At 36.2% G+C, this 15,565-nt stretch overlaps 2 protein-coding genes across 11 annotated transcripts in view; one reads left to right on the top strand and one right to left on the bottom strand.

The window, feature by feature from the left end:
* The window catches only part of NUP37 (nucleoporin 37), a 44,073-nt gene extending 37,437 nt beyond the window's left edge, over nt 1-6,636 (bottom strand). The window contains exons 1-2 of one of the 4 annotated variants that reach the window (XM_045553105.1): nt 6,561-6,636; nt 5,016-5,241 (exon numbers count right to left, since the gene is read on the bottom strand). In XM_045553105.1, the coding sequence (XP_045409061.1) occupies nt 5,016-5,171 (156 nt within the window). In that variant the 5' untranslated portion in view covers nt 5,172-5,241; nt 6,561-6,636. Of the gene's footprint in view, nt 1-5,015; nt 5,492-6,560 lie in introns of those variants that run through there. The other 3 variants (XM_045553106.1, XM_045553107.1, XM_045553103.1) reach the window with 3 other exon arrangements.
* Nucleotides 6,637-6,712: 76 nt separating this feature from the next.
* The window catches only part of LOC123639377 (PARP1 binding protein), a 61,902-nt gene continuing 53,049 nt past the window's right edge, over nt 6,713-15,565 (top strand). For 5 of the 7 annotated variants that reach the window (XR_006735707.1, XM_045553100.1, XM_045553101.1 and 2 more), the window contains exons 1-2: nt 6,719-6,785; nt 10,531-10,687. Coding sequence is in view for 6 of the 7 variants with exons in the window: in XM_045553100.1 (XP_045409056.1) it covers nt 10,535-10,687 (153 nt within the window). In the remaining variant the exon portion in view is untranslated. Of the gene's footprint in view, nt 6,786-10,530; nt 10,688-11,604; nt 11,657-15,565 lie in introns of all 7 variants that reach the window. The other 2 variants (XM_045553098.1, XM_045553099.1) reach the window with 2 other exon arrangements.

Below are 15,565 nucleotides of genomic sequence, written 5' to 3'. Positions count from 1 at the left end.
CTCTTCATGAAGAAGGTAAAAATATTAATTTTGACTTTGTCTAAGCAAGCATGTTCAAATGTCTTTGGTGACCATTAAAAAAGGAGAAATAGCATATAAATCTTCCAAACTATCAGGGAGGAAGAAAATGAAAGGAGAGAGTACAAAAATACAAACAGAAAACATAAGAATAGGCATATTGGCAATGTTTTCAGTAGTTAAAAAACTAAAAGTAACCCAAATAGCCAACAAAACAAGAACAGATAAGTAAGCTGTGGTGTATTAATATTATAAAACACCATAGATACTGTATATATTATAAGCATAAAATATAGCAATTATAAAAATAAGTAAATCATTGTTCTGTTATTTAAATAAATATCTGAACTGGGTCTAGAGACTAAAGTAAAATTTTTCACGACAGATTTGTCCAAGGAATCTTCTGTATTAAGTGACTACAGTTACCTTTTATAAAAGCTTATGGGATTATAAAATATCATCAGGGAAAAAAATCCAGAGCAAGTAAAACTTGATATTTAGTGGAATATATATGTCTAAATTGATAGGAATTACCTGAATGCCTGTTCTAAGGATTCCATTCACCCTGAATCTAAATGCAAAGTTTTATAATGTGTACTTTAATGGAATCCAAGTGGATATGTTGATTTTTCCAGATAGCCTTTGGGATCCCAGTAAAGTCATTTCACAGATATGCTATACATGTCTTTTTCTACATAATCCAGCTACCCTTTGAAAATAACTTTAAATTTCAGGTGAACCTAGCATTAAGTGCAACTTTTTCCATAAATGGAAGAAGGAAATAGAAATACACTTATCAATGACAGAAAAATACTATCAAATTTTATCACTTCATAAATTGTGTGTATAATAGCTGTATACCTAACAGCCAGATATGCCAAGGCAGCAACCTTTGAGCAATTTTAAAATAAGTTTAGGAGTCTAATCATAGCTACTTCATACTTTGGGTTGTATCTATTTTTCCACACTTGACAAATCAATCTTCTAAAAATGAAGCTTTATGCGAAAATATACATTATTTTGCTACTGTAACAATATTATTGACAATTAGGTCTTATAATTCGTTACCAAATTATATATACAATTATTGGGTGGTCAAGGGGATAAAGAAATCCCAGGGACTGTACAGCCTGAGCTTTTTGTATTACCAGTGAAAACTTTTTTCCTGGCAGCACTGTCCACCATTGAGCCAACTAAAAGGCCAGGGTGTGTGTGTGGTACAGGCAGAGATGAATGCTATTTTGGATTTAGTTTGGGGTGTAGGCAGTATTGTATAGGCAGGAAATTAAGACACTTTGGAAAACTTGCTATAATACAAATGATTATACAAGGCTTCAGCATATTTGAGGTTGGGGCAAAGCCAAGTTGATGGAAGCACCATTCTAAGGGTTTGAAACTGGCAGGTCCTCCCACCACACCCATTTTATGTCCAAACACAGAATTTCAGTTAGAAAAGCCTGTGAAGTTTATCTAGTTCAATATTTTCATCTAATGCTTGAATCTCTAGTAGAACATCTGGAAAAGAGTTTACTCAACCCCTCTGTGAACACTTCTGGTGAGAGGGAATAGCTACCTCTTCAGGGAGCTTCTTCAGTGGGGGCTAGCTCTAATTATTAGAAGAGTTCTCCTTAACATTAAGCCACAATCTGTTTCCATGTAAATGCTATTCATTGCTCCAAGTTCCATCTCTGGAACCATACATAATAAGTCTAATTTAGTGATGGAAAATATCTGGTCATAGCTGAGCTCCCCTAGGTGAATATACTCTAAGAAGCGGATTCATCATCAGTCTTAAAACACTATAAGCAACAACTCCAATCAAATAGAGGTGACAACATAAAATCCACTTACCATTCTGACAGTTTTAAACATTTCAGTACTACTATGAATTTTGTGTTCAAACATATTATTTCCTATAAATTTTAATATACTGCTAAGAACTAAAGATCATTATTATTATTATATATTAAAGATTGGCAATTTACAGAGGAAGATACACAGAGAACTGTGCTAATATAGTAGCCACTAGATACACGGGGCCTTATTAAGCACTTGAAATGTGGTTAGTTCAATCTGATGTGTGTATACTTTATAAAGTGTAAAATACATACCAGATTTCAAAGACTTACTATGAAAAGAATATAAAATATCTAGATGATTTATATTGACTACATATAAAATATTTTGGATATACTGGGTAAAAAAACTGTTGTTAAAATTAATTTCACTTACTTTTTACTTTTTGTAAGGTGACTACTACATGTTTTATTTGTGGCTCACATTGTATTTCCATTTGACAGCATCGAATTAGCTCCCTTTGGCAGTTTAATCATTGCACTGACTCATGGTGCATGTTCAGGCAACTAAAATCCCTAAGTCACAATTCTCCCTTCCAGCTCTAGCAATCTATCATTTTAAGACTTTATCTTTATTAAATTTTGTTCAACTTGGCCCATTAATCCAATCTATTAAACAATGTTTGTTTCTGAGCAGTCTAGCATACAAAAAGTGCTCAATAAATACTCGTTAAGTGAAGTTTGCGAAATACTAAGGTATCCTTCTCAATTTCATGTTCCACATAAATCAAATATACTTGCCTAAATCAATGTTCTCATCCAAGTTCCACCAGAGGCCTCAATTCATTTAATAAAGACTCTGAGTAGACTTACAAATGTTCATACTCCTGTGCCCTTTAAACATAGGGCTTTTATGGCAGTTTTCTTATTGCACTGCTTTACATTTAAATATTTCCTTCAGGGCAGGGTCCTCGCTTTTTTAACTTCCTGGCATCTGGTATGCACTTCATGAATATTTGACAAATACATGACACCAGTTAATAGTATTACCATTCAGTTCATATTTCCATCATATTCAAAAGGACAGCATGAGAGTCTGAAAAATGCTATTGAAATTCAAATTCACTATATCTACAGTGTTTTCTTAATGGTCTTAAAATAAGGATTGCTTTTCTGACAATAATGTGGAAATCTTACAATTTAATTCACCTTTACTTGGTTTTCTCTGAAGACAAGAGGCATGAAATTAGGTGCTATGCAACTAAGGTTCTGAGAATATAAATAATGTTTAACAGTGTTTACCTAAATAATAACTTCAAAGAAAAGCAATAATTTATTCAGAACGGTCTTAACTATATTTCCAACACCTGGCACAGAATATGATTTATATTCACTACTTGTGAATATATAATAAATACTAATAAAAATCTAATTTTTTCCTTAGGTAATTCGGGAATAACATCTACACTGTCAATTTCATAGGTCTGAGAATCAACTGAGACGATACACCTGACCATAAATCATAATGGAACAATACAAATGTTTTTACTAGTTCTTTTTTCTCATTTTGTCATTTTCCTTCTCTCTCCCATTTTCTCTTATACCTGTCATCTTTGCCTTTCTCTTTTCCTAATTTGTTCTCTTCTTGACTTTTTCCCTCAACGTTTCTTAACTGATCATAAACTAGAAATAAATATATTTTTTCAGTGTTTTTGAATACAATTTTATATTCACAATTATTAATTTTAAAAGTAATGAAGTACAAAGTTATTTTCAGCCGTAGGGGGCTGCTTTATTCTTTTATAGGCTGATGGCCTGCATAGAGAAATGGTTTCTTCTGTCTTTTCAAGAGTATGTTACAGTGTCTTAATCCAATATGACTTTTTATGGTCCTAACGTGGAAGTCCAGCTGAAGTCAAGCTGAAGGCCATATGTAGCCTAAAAGCTAGAAATTCCTACCTCCACTCAGCTCGCATGTTCTACTCAGACACCAACAAACTAAAACTTTTAATTTATACTCCCTCTTAGGATAAATATGAATACATCCCAATTTTGTATAACTTTATACATTTATTGTACTGTGAAATGCTAAATTGCATTTTTATGTCAAAACAATGTAAAATGTGGAATGGCCTCATGAGTAAAAGAGGAAATGTTTATAATTATATATCACTTTAGTAATACAATTATAAATTTTTCAGAATTGGTGACTGCCAAATTACCTCATTTACTAATTATAAATTGAGAAATATAGTTCTATTAATAATATTCTGGTAAACAAAGGAGTAACCAGAGTTCCTAGGGTTGAATTTTCATTGTTCAAAGTCTCTTACATGTAGAACTAGCTTTCCTATAAGAAAACATGGTGTTTACCACAAAGTAATTTTATTTTGGTTATTAAATATGGCAATTAAATCCGGGAGTGTCACCACTGCCCATAACAATGACCACTAAAACATACATGAGATTACAATGTGCCAGATGCCTTCTAGGAACTTTATACATACTAATTCATGATATTCTCATAAAACCCTATTAAGCTTTATTTTCCTCATTTTTATAGGAGGAGAGGTAAAGTACTTGCTCCAGGTCAGATAGCTAGTAAGAGGTAAAGCCACGGAGGAGTAAATATCTAAGCATTTGGTGCTAGAATGCATGCTCTTAATGGCTATATTGAACTGCCTGCTCAATTAATATGATCCTATACTTTTATATTTGTATCCTCTGACTCTGGATGTATAAAAAGTATGAGAGAATATTAACAGGGAAGCTGAATATCCTGAAAGCTATAAAATCTCTTGAGGGATTTTTTTTTTTTAGGCTCTCAGTATTAGCTTGTTTTCTATGTCCAGACAGAATGTAGAAAAATCGTAATTAATTGGATCTCATTTAATTGGGGTTTTTCCCATACATATCAATGTTCAGTTAATCACAGCCTTCAATTAACAGAATATTCCACTACTAATCATGAGGCAAAAGAGGAGCCTCATACTATTCTTTTTCACTATTTATATAATATTTGTACAGATCTCAGGCATATACTATTGAGAATGTCTTTCTGTGTGGTTCTTCTTACCTTTGGTTTTTGTTTTTTTCTTTACATTCAAACTCAGTATACTTTCCAAGTTTAGCTTCGGTTTATATAAGTTTCTTATCAGAGAAATAATTTCATTGTCATTCACTGCAGTTTTGTAGACTAACCTGAAATGTACAGGTGCCAATCACCACGTAATTATTGCCACCATATGCAATCAGATTTCCTGAATCCCCACTCTCAAAGGGATTAAATTCTACGACATGCACATAATCTTCACAATCCACAGTATAGGCAGCATTTCTTGTGGCATCTTGCTTCATCTTGTATGTCAAAAACTCAAGCGGTTGTAAAAATAAAATAGTCTTCTTTCTACTGGACAAGATCACGAAACTTTGGATTATAGAACAGAAACAATTAAAAACAGTCAAAGTGTTAGTCATTCAGCAAATGCATCAAAATAAGGTCGTGGTATTGCAATGCCAGAGACATTTCAAAAGAAACATTTAAAGTACTTATCAAGGGACATAAACTGCAGGGAAAAAATTCAATCTAATTAATGGTTAAACTCTTGCTCCACAGCTTTCCTCTTTTCCACATTTGTAAGTGATACCAGCAGAATATAACACCATAAAATTCTGGTTATCTATAGTGAGTACTTGAAGATGAAATCACTTTAACAGCAAATATATTCATAAAAATTAATGACAGTTAACGTTTATAGAGCACTATCTGTAGGTGCCATGTTAAGCATTTTACTGACATCATCACACCTAATATGTGTGCAAATCTAAAGGCAGGTACCACATATGGTCCTCATTTTACAGATGAAGAACTTGAAGCTTTAGTAGGTTAACTAACTTGCCTCATAAGCAGTGTCAAGATTTGAAAGACTTCATTGCATGCGGGGCACCAGTGCTAGAAAAGAAAAACACAACCTCCTGGCTTGGAGGAGATCCTAACTAGCAGGAGGGATAGTTATGATTTAGCGTTAAAAGTGCTACCATATAAGTAGCTACAAAATATAGGATCTTGAGGAAGAAGTGCCAAACGTGTGATATAAAGACAATATTCATAAAACCAGACAGAAAACCTCAACCTGTCAGGGCCCAGTGTGCATTCTGGAAGTAGCATTCCCACATGAAAATGATAGATTTTAAAGACTTTTTTTAAAATTTATTTAAATTACACTCAAGTGTTTTCCTGAAAACTGTTGGCCTCAGAATCACATTAAGCACCTGGTGAGTATCTACTGAGAATCAGATGAGTCCCACCTCAAGCGAGGTTATAAACTAGTAACCTTAGGAATGGGCATCTGGGACTGGACACTTGCTAAGGGTGGGTGACCAGCAGGTGGCAAAGCGGTATGGTAAGTGCAAGAGATTAGAGGTTGGGAAACTCGGTTCCAGCTCCTCACCTACTGCTCATTAAAGCAGTGCACGGTGTCACTACATTTTCAGGACCTCACCGTAACAGGCAGGCAGGACTTGCCCCTCTAAAACTGGAAGAGCAGAGGCGGCAGGGCATGAGAAGCCACTGCAATGAGCCCCGACGCCTCTCCTCAGGCCAGGCGAGTCCTGCGAGACCCCGTTCCCACCTCACCGAGCCCAGGGTCGAAAGGAAGGGGGAGGAACTCCCCGGGATAGGGTGGGAGCGCGGGGCGACCCTGAGCAAAGCCACGCGGCCCTTTGGGCTCCCCGCGCTATACGAACCAGAGAACGCCGAGAAGGGACCAGAGGGAAGTTGATCTTGGCTGGGGGCTGCCGCAGCGCGCGCCGGCTCTGCTTCCGGGTCGGAGGGCGAGCGCAGCGATTGGCTTTCGGCCCTTCCCGCGAGATTTGAAAAGTAGCCCGCGGCGACTAGAGCAGCCCTGAGAAGGCAACCCGGAGAGGAATTCCCCAATCGAGTCTGCACCTCGTAGATCACCTCAGAGCCAGGTAAGTCTCGCCTTTGCCTCGCCCGCCTGTCGCTTCTTTAAGTAATGATTCAAGCTGTGGCTTGTGAGGGCGTTTTGGTGACTGCAAAGTGCTATGTGACCTCCTAGGGTGTTACTTGTGCAGTGGCTTCGCGCTGAAGCCTGGTTGGGTCTGGAGTCGTTTGTGCGTTCACAGTGTCTAATGATGTAGCCGTGAGGGCCTGAGGGATCGTCTGCGGATTGGAAGCTTGAGGCCCATAGACGCCTACCTGAAGTCCATTAGTTGGGCAGGAAACTAGGGTTCTAGTTCCACGACGAATGCGGACTTAAGTTCTTCAACTTTCCGCCCCCCCTATTATTATAATAAATCCTTCCAAGGAACCTTTAGGACCTGCACTCTGACAATGATAGCAGCATCGACTGCCATTTTTAAATTGATCATCTACTAAGAGCCCGGCCCCAGGTGGGTTATGTACTTGTTTCACTAACATCTCATAATTCTGTGAGGTAGGAATTATCGTTCCCATTTTACAGGTGAAGAAACGTATCAGAGATTTTTAAATACTGAAGGACAAACAGCTAATAAATGGGGAGGCTGGAAGTGAGCCCTGTGGTATCTTACTCAGAAGTGTAGTTCTTTTAACCATCTCACATTGTCTCCCCAGTGAAAATTTTCTGTCTCACGGTTTTTGGCCCAGGACAGTTTGGGAACCAAATATTTTAAAACAAGTGTTTATTGTTTCTGTTGCCTTTTGCTACCGTTTTTTTTGTATAGTGCAGCCTTCCATTCAGAGTGCTTGCATATTCATTATCTCATTGACTCCTCACAGCTGGCTAGAAGGTAAGAAGGGCAGGTGTGTGTTATTCTAATTTTCTACGTGATAATACCACCTCCTCAGCCTCACACAGCCAGGTAGCTACTGGTAGAGCTGGTACTAGACCAGGGTTTGGCAAACCGTCTGCACTGTCTGTTTTTGTGCAGCCAGCTCCTGAGCTGAGAATGGATTTTAGAAGTTTAAGTGGTTGGAAAAAAAGGAAAGGAACAATAATATTTTGTGATGTGTGAAAATTATATGGAGTTCAAATTTCAGTGTCCATAAATAAAGTTATTGGAGCACAGCTATGTTCACTTGTTTACATATTGTCTGTGGCTATTTTCATACTCAAAGGTCAAGGTGAGTAGTTGTGATAGAGACTGTGTAGTCTGCATGCTTCAAATACTTACTATTTGTCTCTTTCCAAAAAGTTTGCTGACCCCAGAAGGAAACTGTTAGTTTTATGTTTCCAATAGTAGTGCTCTTTCAAAACCACTTAGAAACTCATAATGCATGATAACAGCTAATGTACTTTTATATGTGCCAGGCACTGTTCTAAAGCTTACTGGTATTTATGTCATTTAATTTTCACAAAACCCTGTGAAATAGGAACTACTATTATTTTCATTTTCAGTATGAGGAAGCTGAGGCAGGGAGAGATGATGTAACTTGACTAAGATCTCACAGCTAGTAAGTGGTGGAGCCAGGTTTCAGATGGTCTAATTCCAGAGGAGTCTTCATTCCTAGCAATCTAAACTCATAATACTGCCTTTTAAATAATACCAGTAATTAATTTACAGTTAAAAATTTATTTCAGGCAAACTGATCATATCACTGAAGTGGATACTTCTTTGCTTTTTTCTTGTAAGAGTTGAGGGTGATATTTTGAAGAGAAATATAACTCTTAGCTATTTATGAGGATTTATATTTATGTAGATATTTTAATCCACAGTCTTCTACTTGTATCTTTCAATTGCAATACAGATTATGTCTATAATTTAAACAGTTATTTTGTAAATGACATATGCCCTTTTTCTTGATCATACAAACTCAAGATGCTTAGTAAACATCTGGGATTCTGTTTATACCACATAAAAATAGAAGAAAAGGATAACAGAAGGCGTCAGTAAATGGGATTAGTATAGAAAAATACCTAAAACAAGATGATGGGCATGTGAATATGTTGGAGACTTGGGTACTTAAAAGAAAGTAGGAAAAAAAAAAACTTTTAGCAGGGGTGTCTGTAAAGTCAGACAAAGGAGTTGGCTGCCTTATATAAGCTTCAGTATGTAAAACATTGACATCACATCAGATTATTTTGAAAAGCTTTTGTCTGCATCAGGAGAAGTTATGTAATATAAAGATTTAAGAGCACAGCTTGAGGAATTAGACATGTTGGGGTTATGTCTTCATCTGAGTGACATGGAGCATTACTTTAAGGAAAATGAGGATAATAATAGACTTATCTCTTAGGGCACGTAAAATAACTGAATGAGATAATATTAAGCTTTTGAAAAGTATCTGGCACCAATTAAGCTCCTAAATATTAGCTATTATATTGTTTATTGTTGTATAACAAATCAACTTAAAACTTAGTGGCTTTAAAATAATAATCATTTTATTTGCTTATGATTCTGTGAAGTAACAATTTGGGTTGGGCTTGGCTAGGTGATTCTGCTGGTCTTGCCTGGGATCACTTGTGTGGCTGCATTTCAACCAGCAGGTTGACTGGGGCTAGACAGCCTAAGGTAGCCTCATTCACATGTCTATGAATTGGTATTGGTTGTCACATGGAGCACCTTCCAAGCAGGCTAGTTTGGACTGCTTCATATGGCAGTCTCAGAGCAGCAATAAAGTGAGAGCTGAGGCTGTAAGGCCTTGAGTTGGGAGGCTCCTGAGACCACCATCAGATTGGATGATTTGCTAGGAGGATTCAGAGGACTTAGCGTATAGTTATAGTTATAGCTATGACTTATTTCAGCAAAAGGTTGCAAAGCAAAATCAGCAAATGGAAAAGTCATATGGGGTGAAGTTCAGGGGAGACCAGGTACAAGTTTCCAAAGGTCCTCTCCTAGTAGAGTCACATAGGACATGCTTAATTCCTCCAGTAGCAGGTTGTTACAACACATGTGAAATGTTGTTTACCAGGGAAGCTTGTTAAAGACTCAGTGCCCAATATTTTAACTGGGGGCTAAGCACATAGGCATCCTGTCTGGCATGTACCAAAATTCTAGACTCAGAACGAAAGCAAGTGTTCAACATAAACTATTAATATATAGTATGTACAGTTTAGCACAGTAAGCCACTCTTATTGGAAACCCTCTTGAAATCTGAGTTCTCAGATTCCATCTTCACAAAGGATAGCAGTCAGGTCTGCTGTAGTAACTCTTCTGCACAGGCCTCTTAAGGCTTAGGCTTAGAATTTCCGTAATGTCAGTCTTGCTACATTCTGTTAGTCACATCAAGTCATGAGTTTGGCCCAGATTCAAAGGGGTGGAAAAACAGATCACCTCTTTGGGGATAACGTAGGGATAGGAGGAAATTGGCTATTTTCTTTTCTTTTTTTTTTTCTTTTTCTGTTTTTGTTTTTGTGGTCTATCACAGATATTACCATCTATCTCTAAACAAATATTTTTAAAATATAGCTTTATTTAGCTATGTCTGTGTCTGCAATTATAAGCTTACAGAATTTACATGTCTGTTTTGTGTGAATTTTCAGAATTCAAACTTGGATGTTGTTTCAAAAGATTTGGTTTAAAAAAACTAAAAGAGAGGAAAATATGATTGGGAAGAAATTATATTATTCTGTTTTTCTAAATTTAAAGCAATCTTCGTAAATATGAAATGACCTCTTGTTCACTATGTAATTTTCTCTGTGCTTGCTTACACATGTTAAATGTTAATTTCCAGTTAAAATAAGGCACTTTAACACTGTATTCTGTCCTACTTTAGCAGAATGGCTGTGCTTAATCAGAAGTCTGTCCTGGACATGATTAAAGAGTTTAGAAGGAATTGGCATGCTCTTTGTAACTCTGAGAGAACGACTCTATGTGGTGCAGACTCCATGCTCTTGGCATTGCAGCTTTCCATGGCAGAGAACAACAAACAGGTTAGTAAACCATATTTAGGTTAACTTGGTTGTGTTTTTTTTTTAATTTTATTACTGCCTATTTGAATAAACTTAAGTACATTAATTTCTTTGCAATGTATGCCCTCTTATGGTAATATACTACTTTCACAAATGTCTCTGCATTTCTGTGTCAAAATATTACAATTGGATTTGAAATGATTTATTGAAAATTAAGGACTTCATATGTATAATTGAACATGGGATAACGTTTGATGTTTAATGGAAAGTTTTAAGATAACATGAATCTATTATTGTAGTTAAAGTAATTTTTATGTAATAAGACTTCCTTTGTTTCCTAAAAGAAGTTCTAGAAGGCACACATAAGTAATGTTTATTTAAATATAACCACAAAGTATTTCATGTCTAGTTTCAGACTATGGTGTGGATTAATTATTCCTTAAGTTAGGCTATACATCAGAAATATTTGGGAGGACTTTTTAAAAATACTGGCTCTTGTGCCTCAATACCAGAAATTCTGATTCTCCTAATCTCCACTGAGATGCTGGAAACTGCCTTTTAAAAATCTCCCTAAAGTGATTCTAGTGTAGGTAGCTTGGGCCAAACTAGTGTTTGGAATGAGCCTTAGCTAAAGGCCTAGAGGTTTTCAGATTAGAGAATGATGAATGTAGGCTAGAGTGGTAAGGGAACATCTCTTGATTTTAAATAGATTTTAGATAAAGGAAGAGAAAGATTTACAGTAGAGATGAGGGAAGGGGAAAATCAGTTCAGAAGGAGGGTCCAGGGGGAGTAAAATCACGGTTTGAAGTTGGTAAAGATACTGGCTTTATTAGAGAAGGGCATTTTTGAAGGATAGAATTGGTTTCAATGGATCTGTTGGGCTAGTTAGTGAAATGACAATCTGATGAGTTATTTAATCTTTCTTTTTTGTTTTTTAGAGACAGATCTCATTCTGTTGCCCAGGCTGGTCATGATATTTTAGCCCTATATGTGAGTAGTTTCAAGACTTTTAAATTTGATAGACCAGCAAAATTTCTAAAAAATATTAGACACTGACAGATTTGACTATTTCTCATTTTGACAAATAAAGCCACTAAGAAAAGAATAGTTACTATGTATTATGACCATCATTTCGGAAAAGGAAGACTATTTTAATACCTAAAAATTAGGAAGTATATAATCTTAAAATAGGGATAATCTTTCCTATGCATGGATAGTTGGCAGTTTTGCATATTTAAGACAACATACACTTTGGAATGTAGACAAAATTTGAGAAAATTTTATTTTATGTAGTCATTCTTTTATTTTTTTTTTATTTTTTTTTTATTTTTTTTTATTTCAGCTCATCATGGGGGTACATAAGTTCAGGTCATATACATTGTCCCTGTCCCGCCCATCCCCCCGAGTCAGAGTCCCAAGCGCGTCCGCTCCCACTCTCCAGACAGTGCGCCTGGCACTCGCCATGTATTCATACCTCGATCCCCTCCCCCCCCACCTCCCCGGGTCTGCACCCTCAAGCATGACCATTCCCCAGAGGGTGCGCAATGCACTCGTCATGTAGGCATACACCCATCCCCTCCCCCCACCCCCCCATCCCAGTCTGATATCCAATTGGTATCCTTCCCTGATGTACATTTAGGTGATGATCAGGGAAACCAGTTTTCTGGTGAGTACATGTGATGCTTGTTTTTCCATTCTTTGGATACTTCACTTAGTATAATGGGTTCCAGCTCTCTCCAGGAGAACCAAAGAGATGTCGTATCATCGTTATTTCTTATAGCTGAGTAGTACTCCATGGTATACATATACCACAGTTTACTAATCCATTCGTGGATTGATGGGCACTTGGGTTGTTTCCACATCTTTGCGATTGTGAATTGTGCTGCTATAAACATTCGGGTACAGGTGTCTTTGTTAAAGAATGACTTTTGTTCTTCTGGGTATATGCCCAATAATGGAATTGCTAGATCAAATGGTAGGTCTACTTGAATCTGTTTAAGGTATCTCCATATTGCTTTCCATAGGGGTTGCACTAGTTTGCATTCCCACCAGCAGTGTATGAGTGTTCCTGTCTCTCCGCATCCACGCCAACACGTGTTGTTTTGGGATTTTTTGATAAAGGCCATTCTCACCGGAGTTAAGTGGTAGTCATTCTTTTAACAAGTATTCACTGAGTTTTTACTATGTGTTAGACATCATTCTAAACATTGGGAATACAGAAATGAAGAAAGTCCGTGTTCTTAGGGAGTTAATCTTCTAGAGGAGAGAGACAATACTGTAATAAATAAGATATTTTGTGTTTTAAGTCATAATGTTACAGAGAAAAATAAAACAGATACAACTAAGGAGTGTATGGAGATTGGAGTGGAAGGGTTGTTGCAATTTGAAACAGGGTGGTTGGGGAAGGCCTCATCTAGAAAGTACCATTTGAGCAAAGATTTGAAAAGTGAAGGAACTCGCCATGGGGATTTTTGTGGGAATGGATTACCAGGCAAAGGGGACAGCAGATGCAAGGGCCCTGAAGAGGGAATATGTCTGGCATGTTTAAACAACAGCAAAGAGGCCAATACAACTGTTTATATAAATAAATGTTAGTTTCTTCCCCTTCACAGATTTCTTTTTTTCTTTTGAGCTTCTACTGTGTGCTAGGTGTTGTGATAAATGTTGGGTTAAAATGGTGAGCAAAACTCTACTTAGTTCCTGGCTTTGTGAAGCTTATTACCTAGTGGATGAGGCAGACTATTAAGTAGAAAAACATATGAATAAAGATAAAATAATAGCTGTGAGAAGTATATGATGCTCTGAAACCATGTAGTTGACCTGGTCAGAGAGATCAAGCCAAGTCCTAAAGGAAGGAAAGGCTTTAACTAGACAAAGGAGTGAGGGGAAAAATAAGGGTAGGTGTACAACATATGCAGAGGTCCTGTGGCAGGAGAGTGCACACAGAATTTGAGAAATGCAAAAGGGCCAGTGTAGCTGAAGAGAGGTGGTAGTGATTACATGTCCAATTTGTCCCTTGTTTTTAATCATAGTCATTGTTAAAAATCAATTTTACATAGGTATGTTGAAAAAATGGAAATAGCACTTTTTTGACTGATTTTGAAAAAATGTTAAACTTACAAAAAAGTTACAAGAATCGTACATTAAATTATTTTATGCCCTTCATTTAGATTCACCAATTATTAACATTTTGCCACATTTTCATATCATTTTTTAATATTTATGCATGCATATATACACATAAATGTATACAACTATAAATATATACATAAATATTGTATGCATACATGCATATTATTCTATATGAACCATTGATAGTAAGTAGCAGACATCTTGAGCCTTTATTCCTAAACACTTCAGCTTATATCTCTTATATCCAGTGCTACTCTCTTATATAATCATAGTACAATTGTTAAGATCAATTTAAGATTGATATTCTATTATTTAATATACTATTTATAGCCAAATTTCACCAATTGTCTAATTATGTCCCTTATAATAATTTTTTTTCAATCCAAGATCACAAATTATAGTTAGTTGGCATCTCTTTAGTCTCGTTTAATATTGATCAACCTTTCTGTCTTTCATGATTGACATTTTCAGGAGTTACTTATTTTGTAGAGTATCCCTCAGTATGGGTTGTTTCATTGTTTCCTTGTGCATAGTAAGCATTTTTGACAGAAATAACATAAATGATGTTACATCCTTTGAATGTGTTGCATTGGGAGTAACATGATATCATTTTGTCCCATTATTGGTGATGTTGGCTTTCACTTGATTAAGGTCAGTTAATTTGTCTGCCAGATTTCTTCAATATAAAAGTGCTTTATTCCTTTCATAATTAACACATTGACTGCCATGCTAGAAAAAATTTTTTTTTCCTTGGGGCCATGGCGTTTTATTATGAAGACAGAATAAAAACTTCAGAAATAAAATGACCCTTTCTAATTTAATGAAAAATTTTTTATTTTTTATTTTTTATTGTTTTCTGTGCGTGAGTTATATGCAACACAATCCATGTTTTTAGAATTAAATTGTCAATATTACTTGTATCAACAAGTAAGATTTTGACAAACCAACTGCAGCTCGTAGGAGTTCCTCCTTTGTGTTGACTTTGGCCTGTCTGATGACTATATGCCTTGATGATTGCCTCTTTGCAATGAATCTCCCAGGTGTTCATTGAACTTCTTATATCTGGATGTCTAAATTTCTAGCAAGACCAGGGAAGTTTTTCTCAATTATTCCAACAAACAAATTTTCCAGGCCTTTTGCTTTTCCTTCTTCACCCTCAGGGATGGCTATGATTCTTATATTTGTCCATTTTACTTAATCCCATATTTCTCATCAACTTTGTTCATGCCTCTTGATTCTTTGCTCTTTACTTTTGACTGACTGGGTTAATTCAAAAGAGTTGTCTTCATTCTCTGAAATTCTTTTTTTCTGCTTGGTTTATATTCTTAAAACTTTCCACTGTGTTTTGTATTTCCCTTAAAGAATTTTTCATTTCTTGAAGTTCCATTTTTTTTTTTTTAATATATCTGTCTCTTCAGTAAATTTTTCATTTATTTCCTGAATTGTTTTTCTAGTTTCTTTGAACTGGTTTTCCCTTTTCTGATGGATCTCACTGAGCTTCCTTACAATCCATGTTTGGAATTCTTTATCTGTCATTTAATTATTTTCACTTTGGTTGGTATCCATTGCCAGAGAGCTGGTGTGCTCCTGGGTGTCTTTTCAGTCTTATTTTTCAGACTTCTGGCGTTCTTGCACTGATTTCTTCTCATCTGGAGCAGCTGTCGCTTCTTGTTTTTGGATTTTCTTTTGCTTAGTTAGGGCTTCCCACCCCCGCCTCCACTCTTAAGGGTGTGTCTGTAGCATATATAGGGTAAGGACCCTTGGCTT

This window comes from Lemur catta, chromosome 6 (genome assembly GCF_020740605.2).
Source record: "Lemur catta isolate mLemCat1 chromosome 6, mLemCat1.pri, whole genome shotgun sequence".
NCBI lineage: Eukaryota > Metazoa > Chordata > Mammalia > Primates > Lemuridae > Lemur > Lemur catta.
This window is presented reverse-complemented; position numbering and strand designations above follow the sequence as displayed.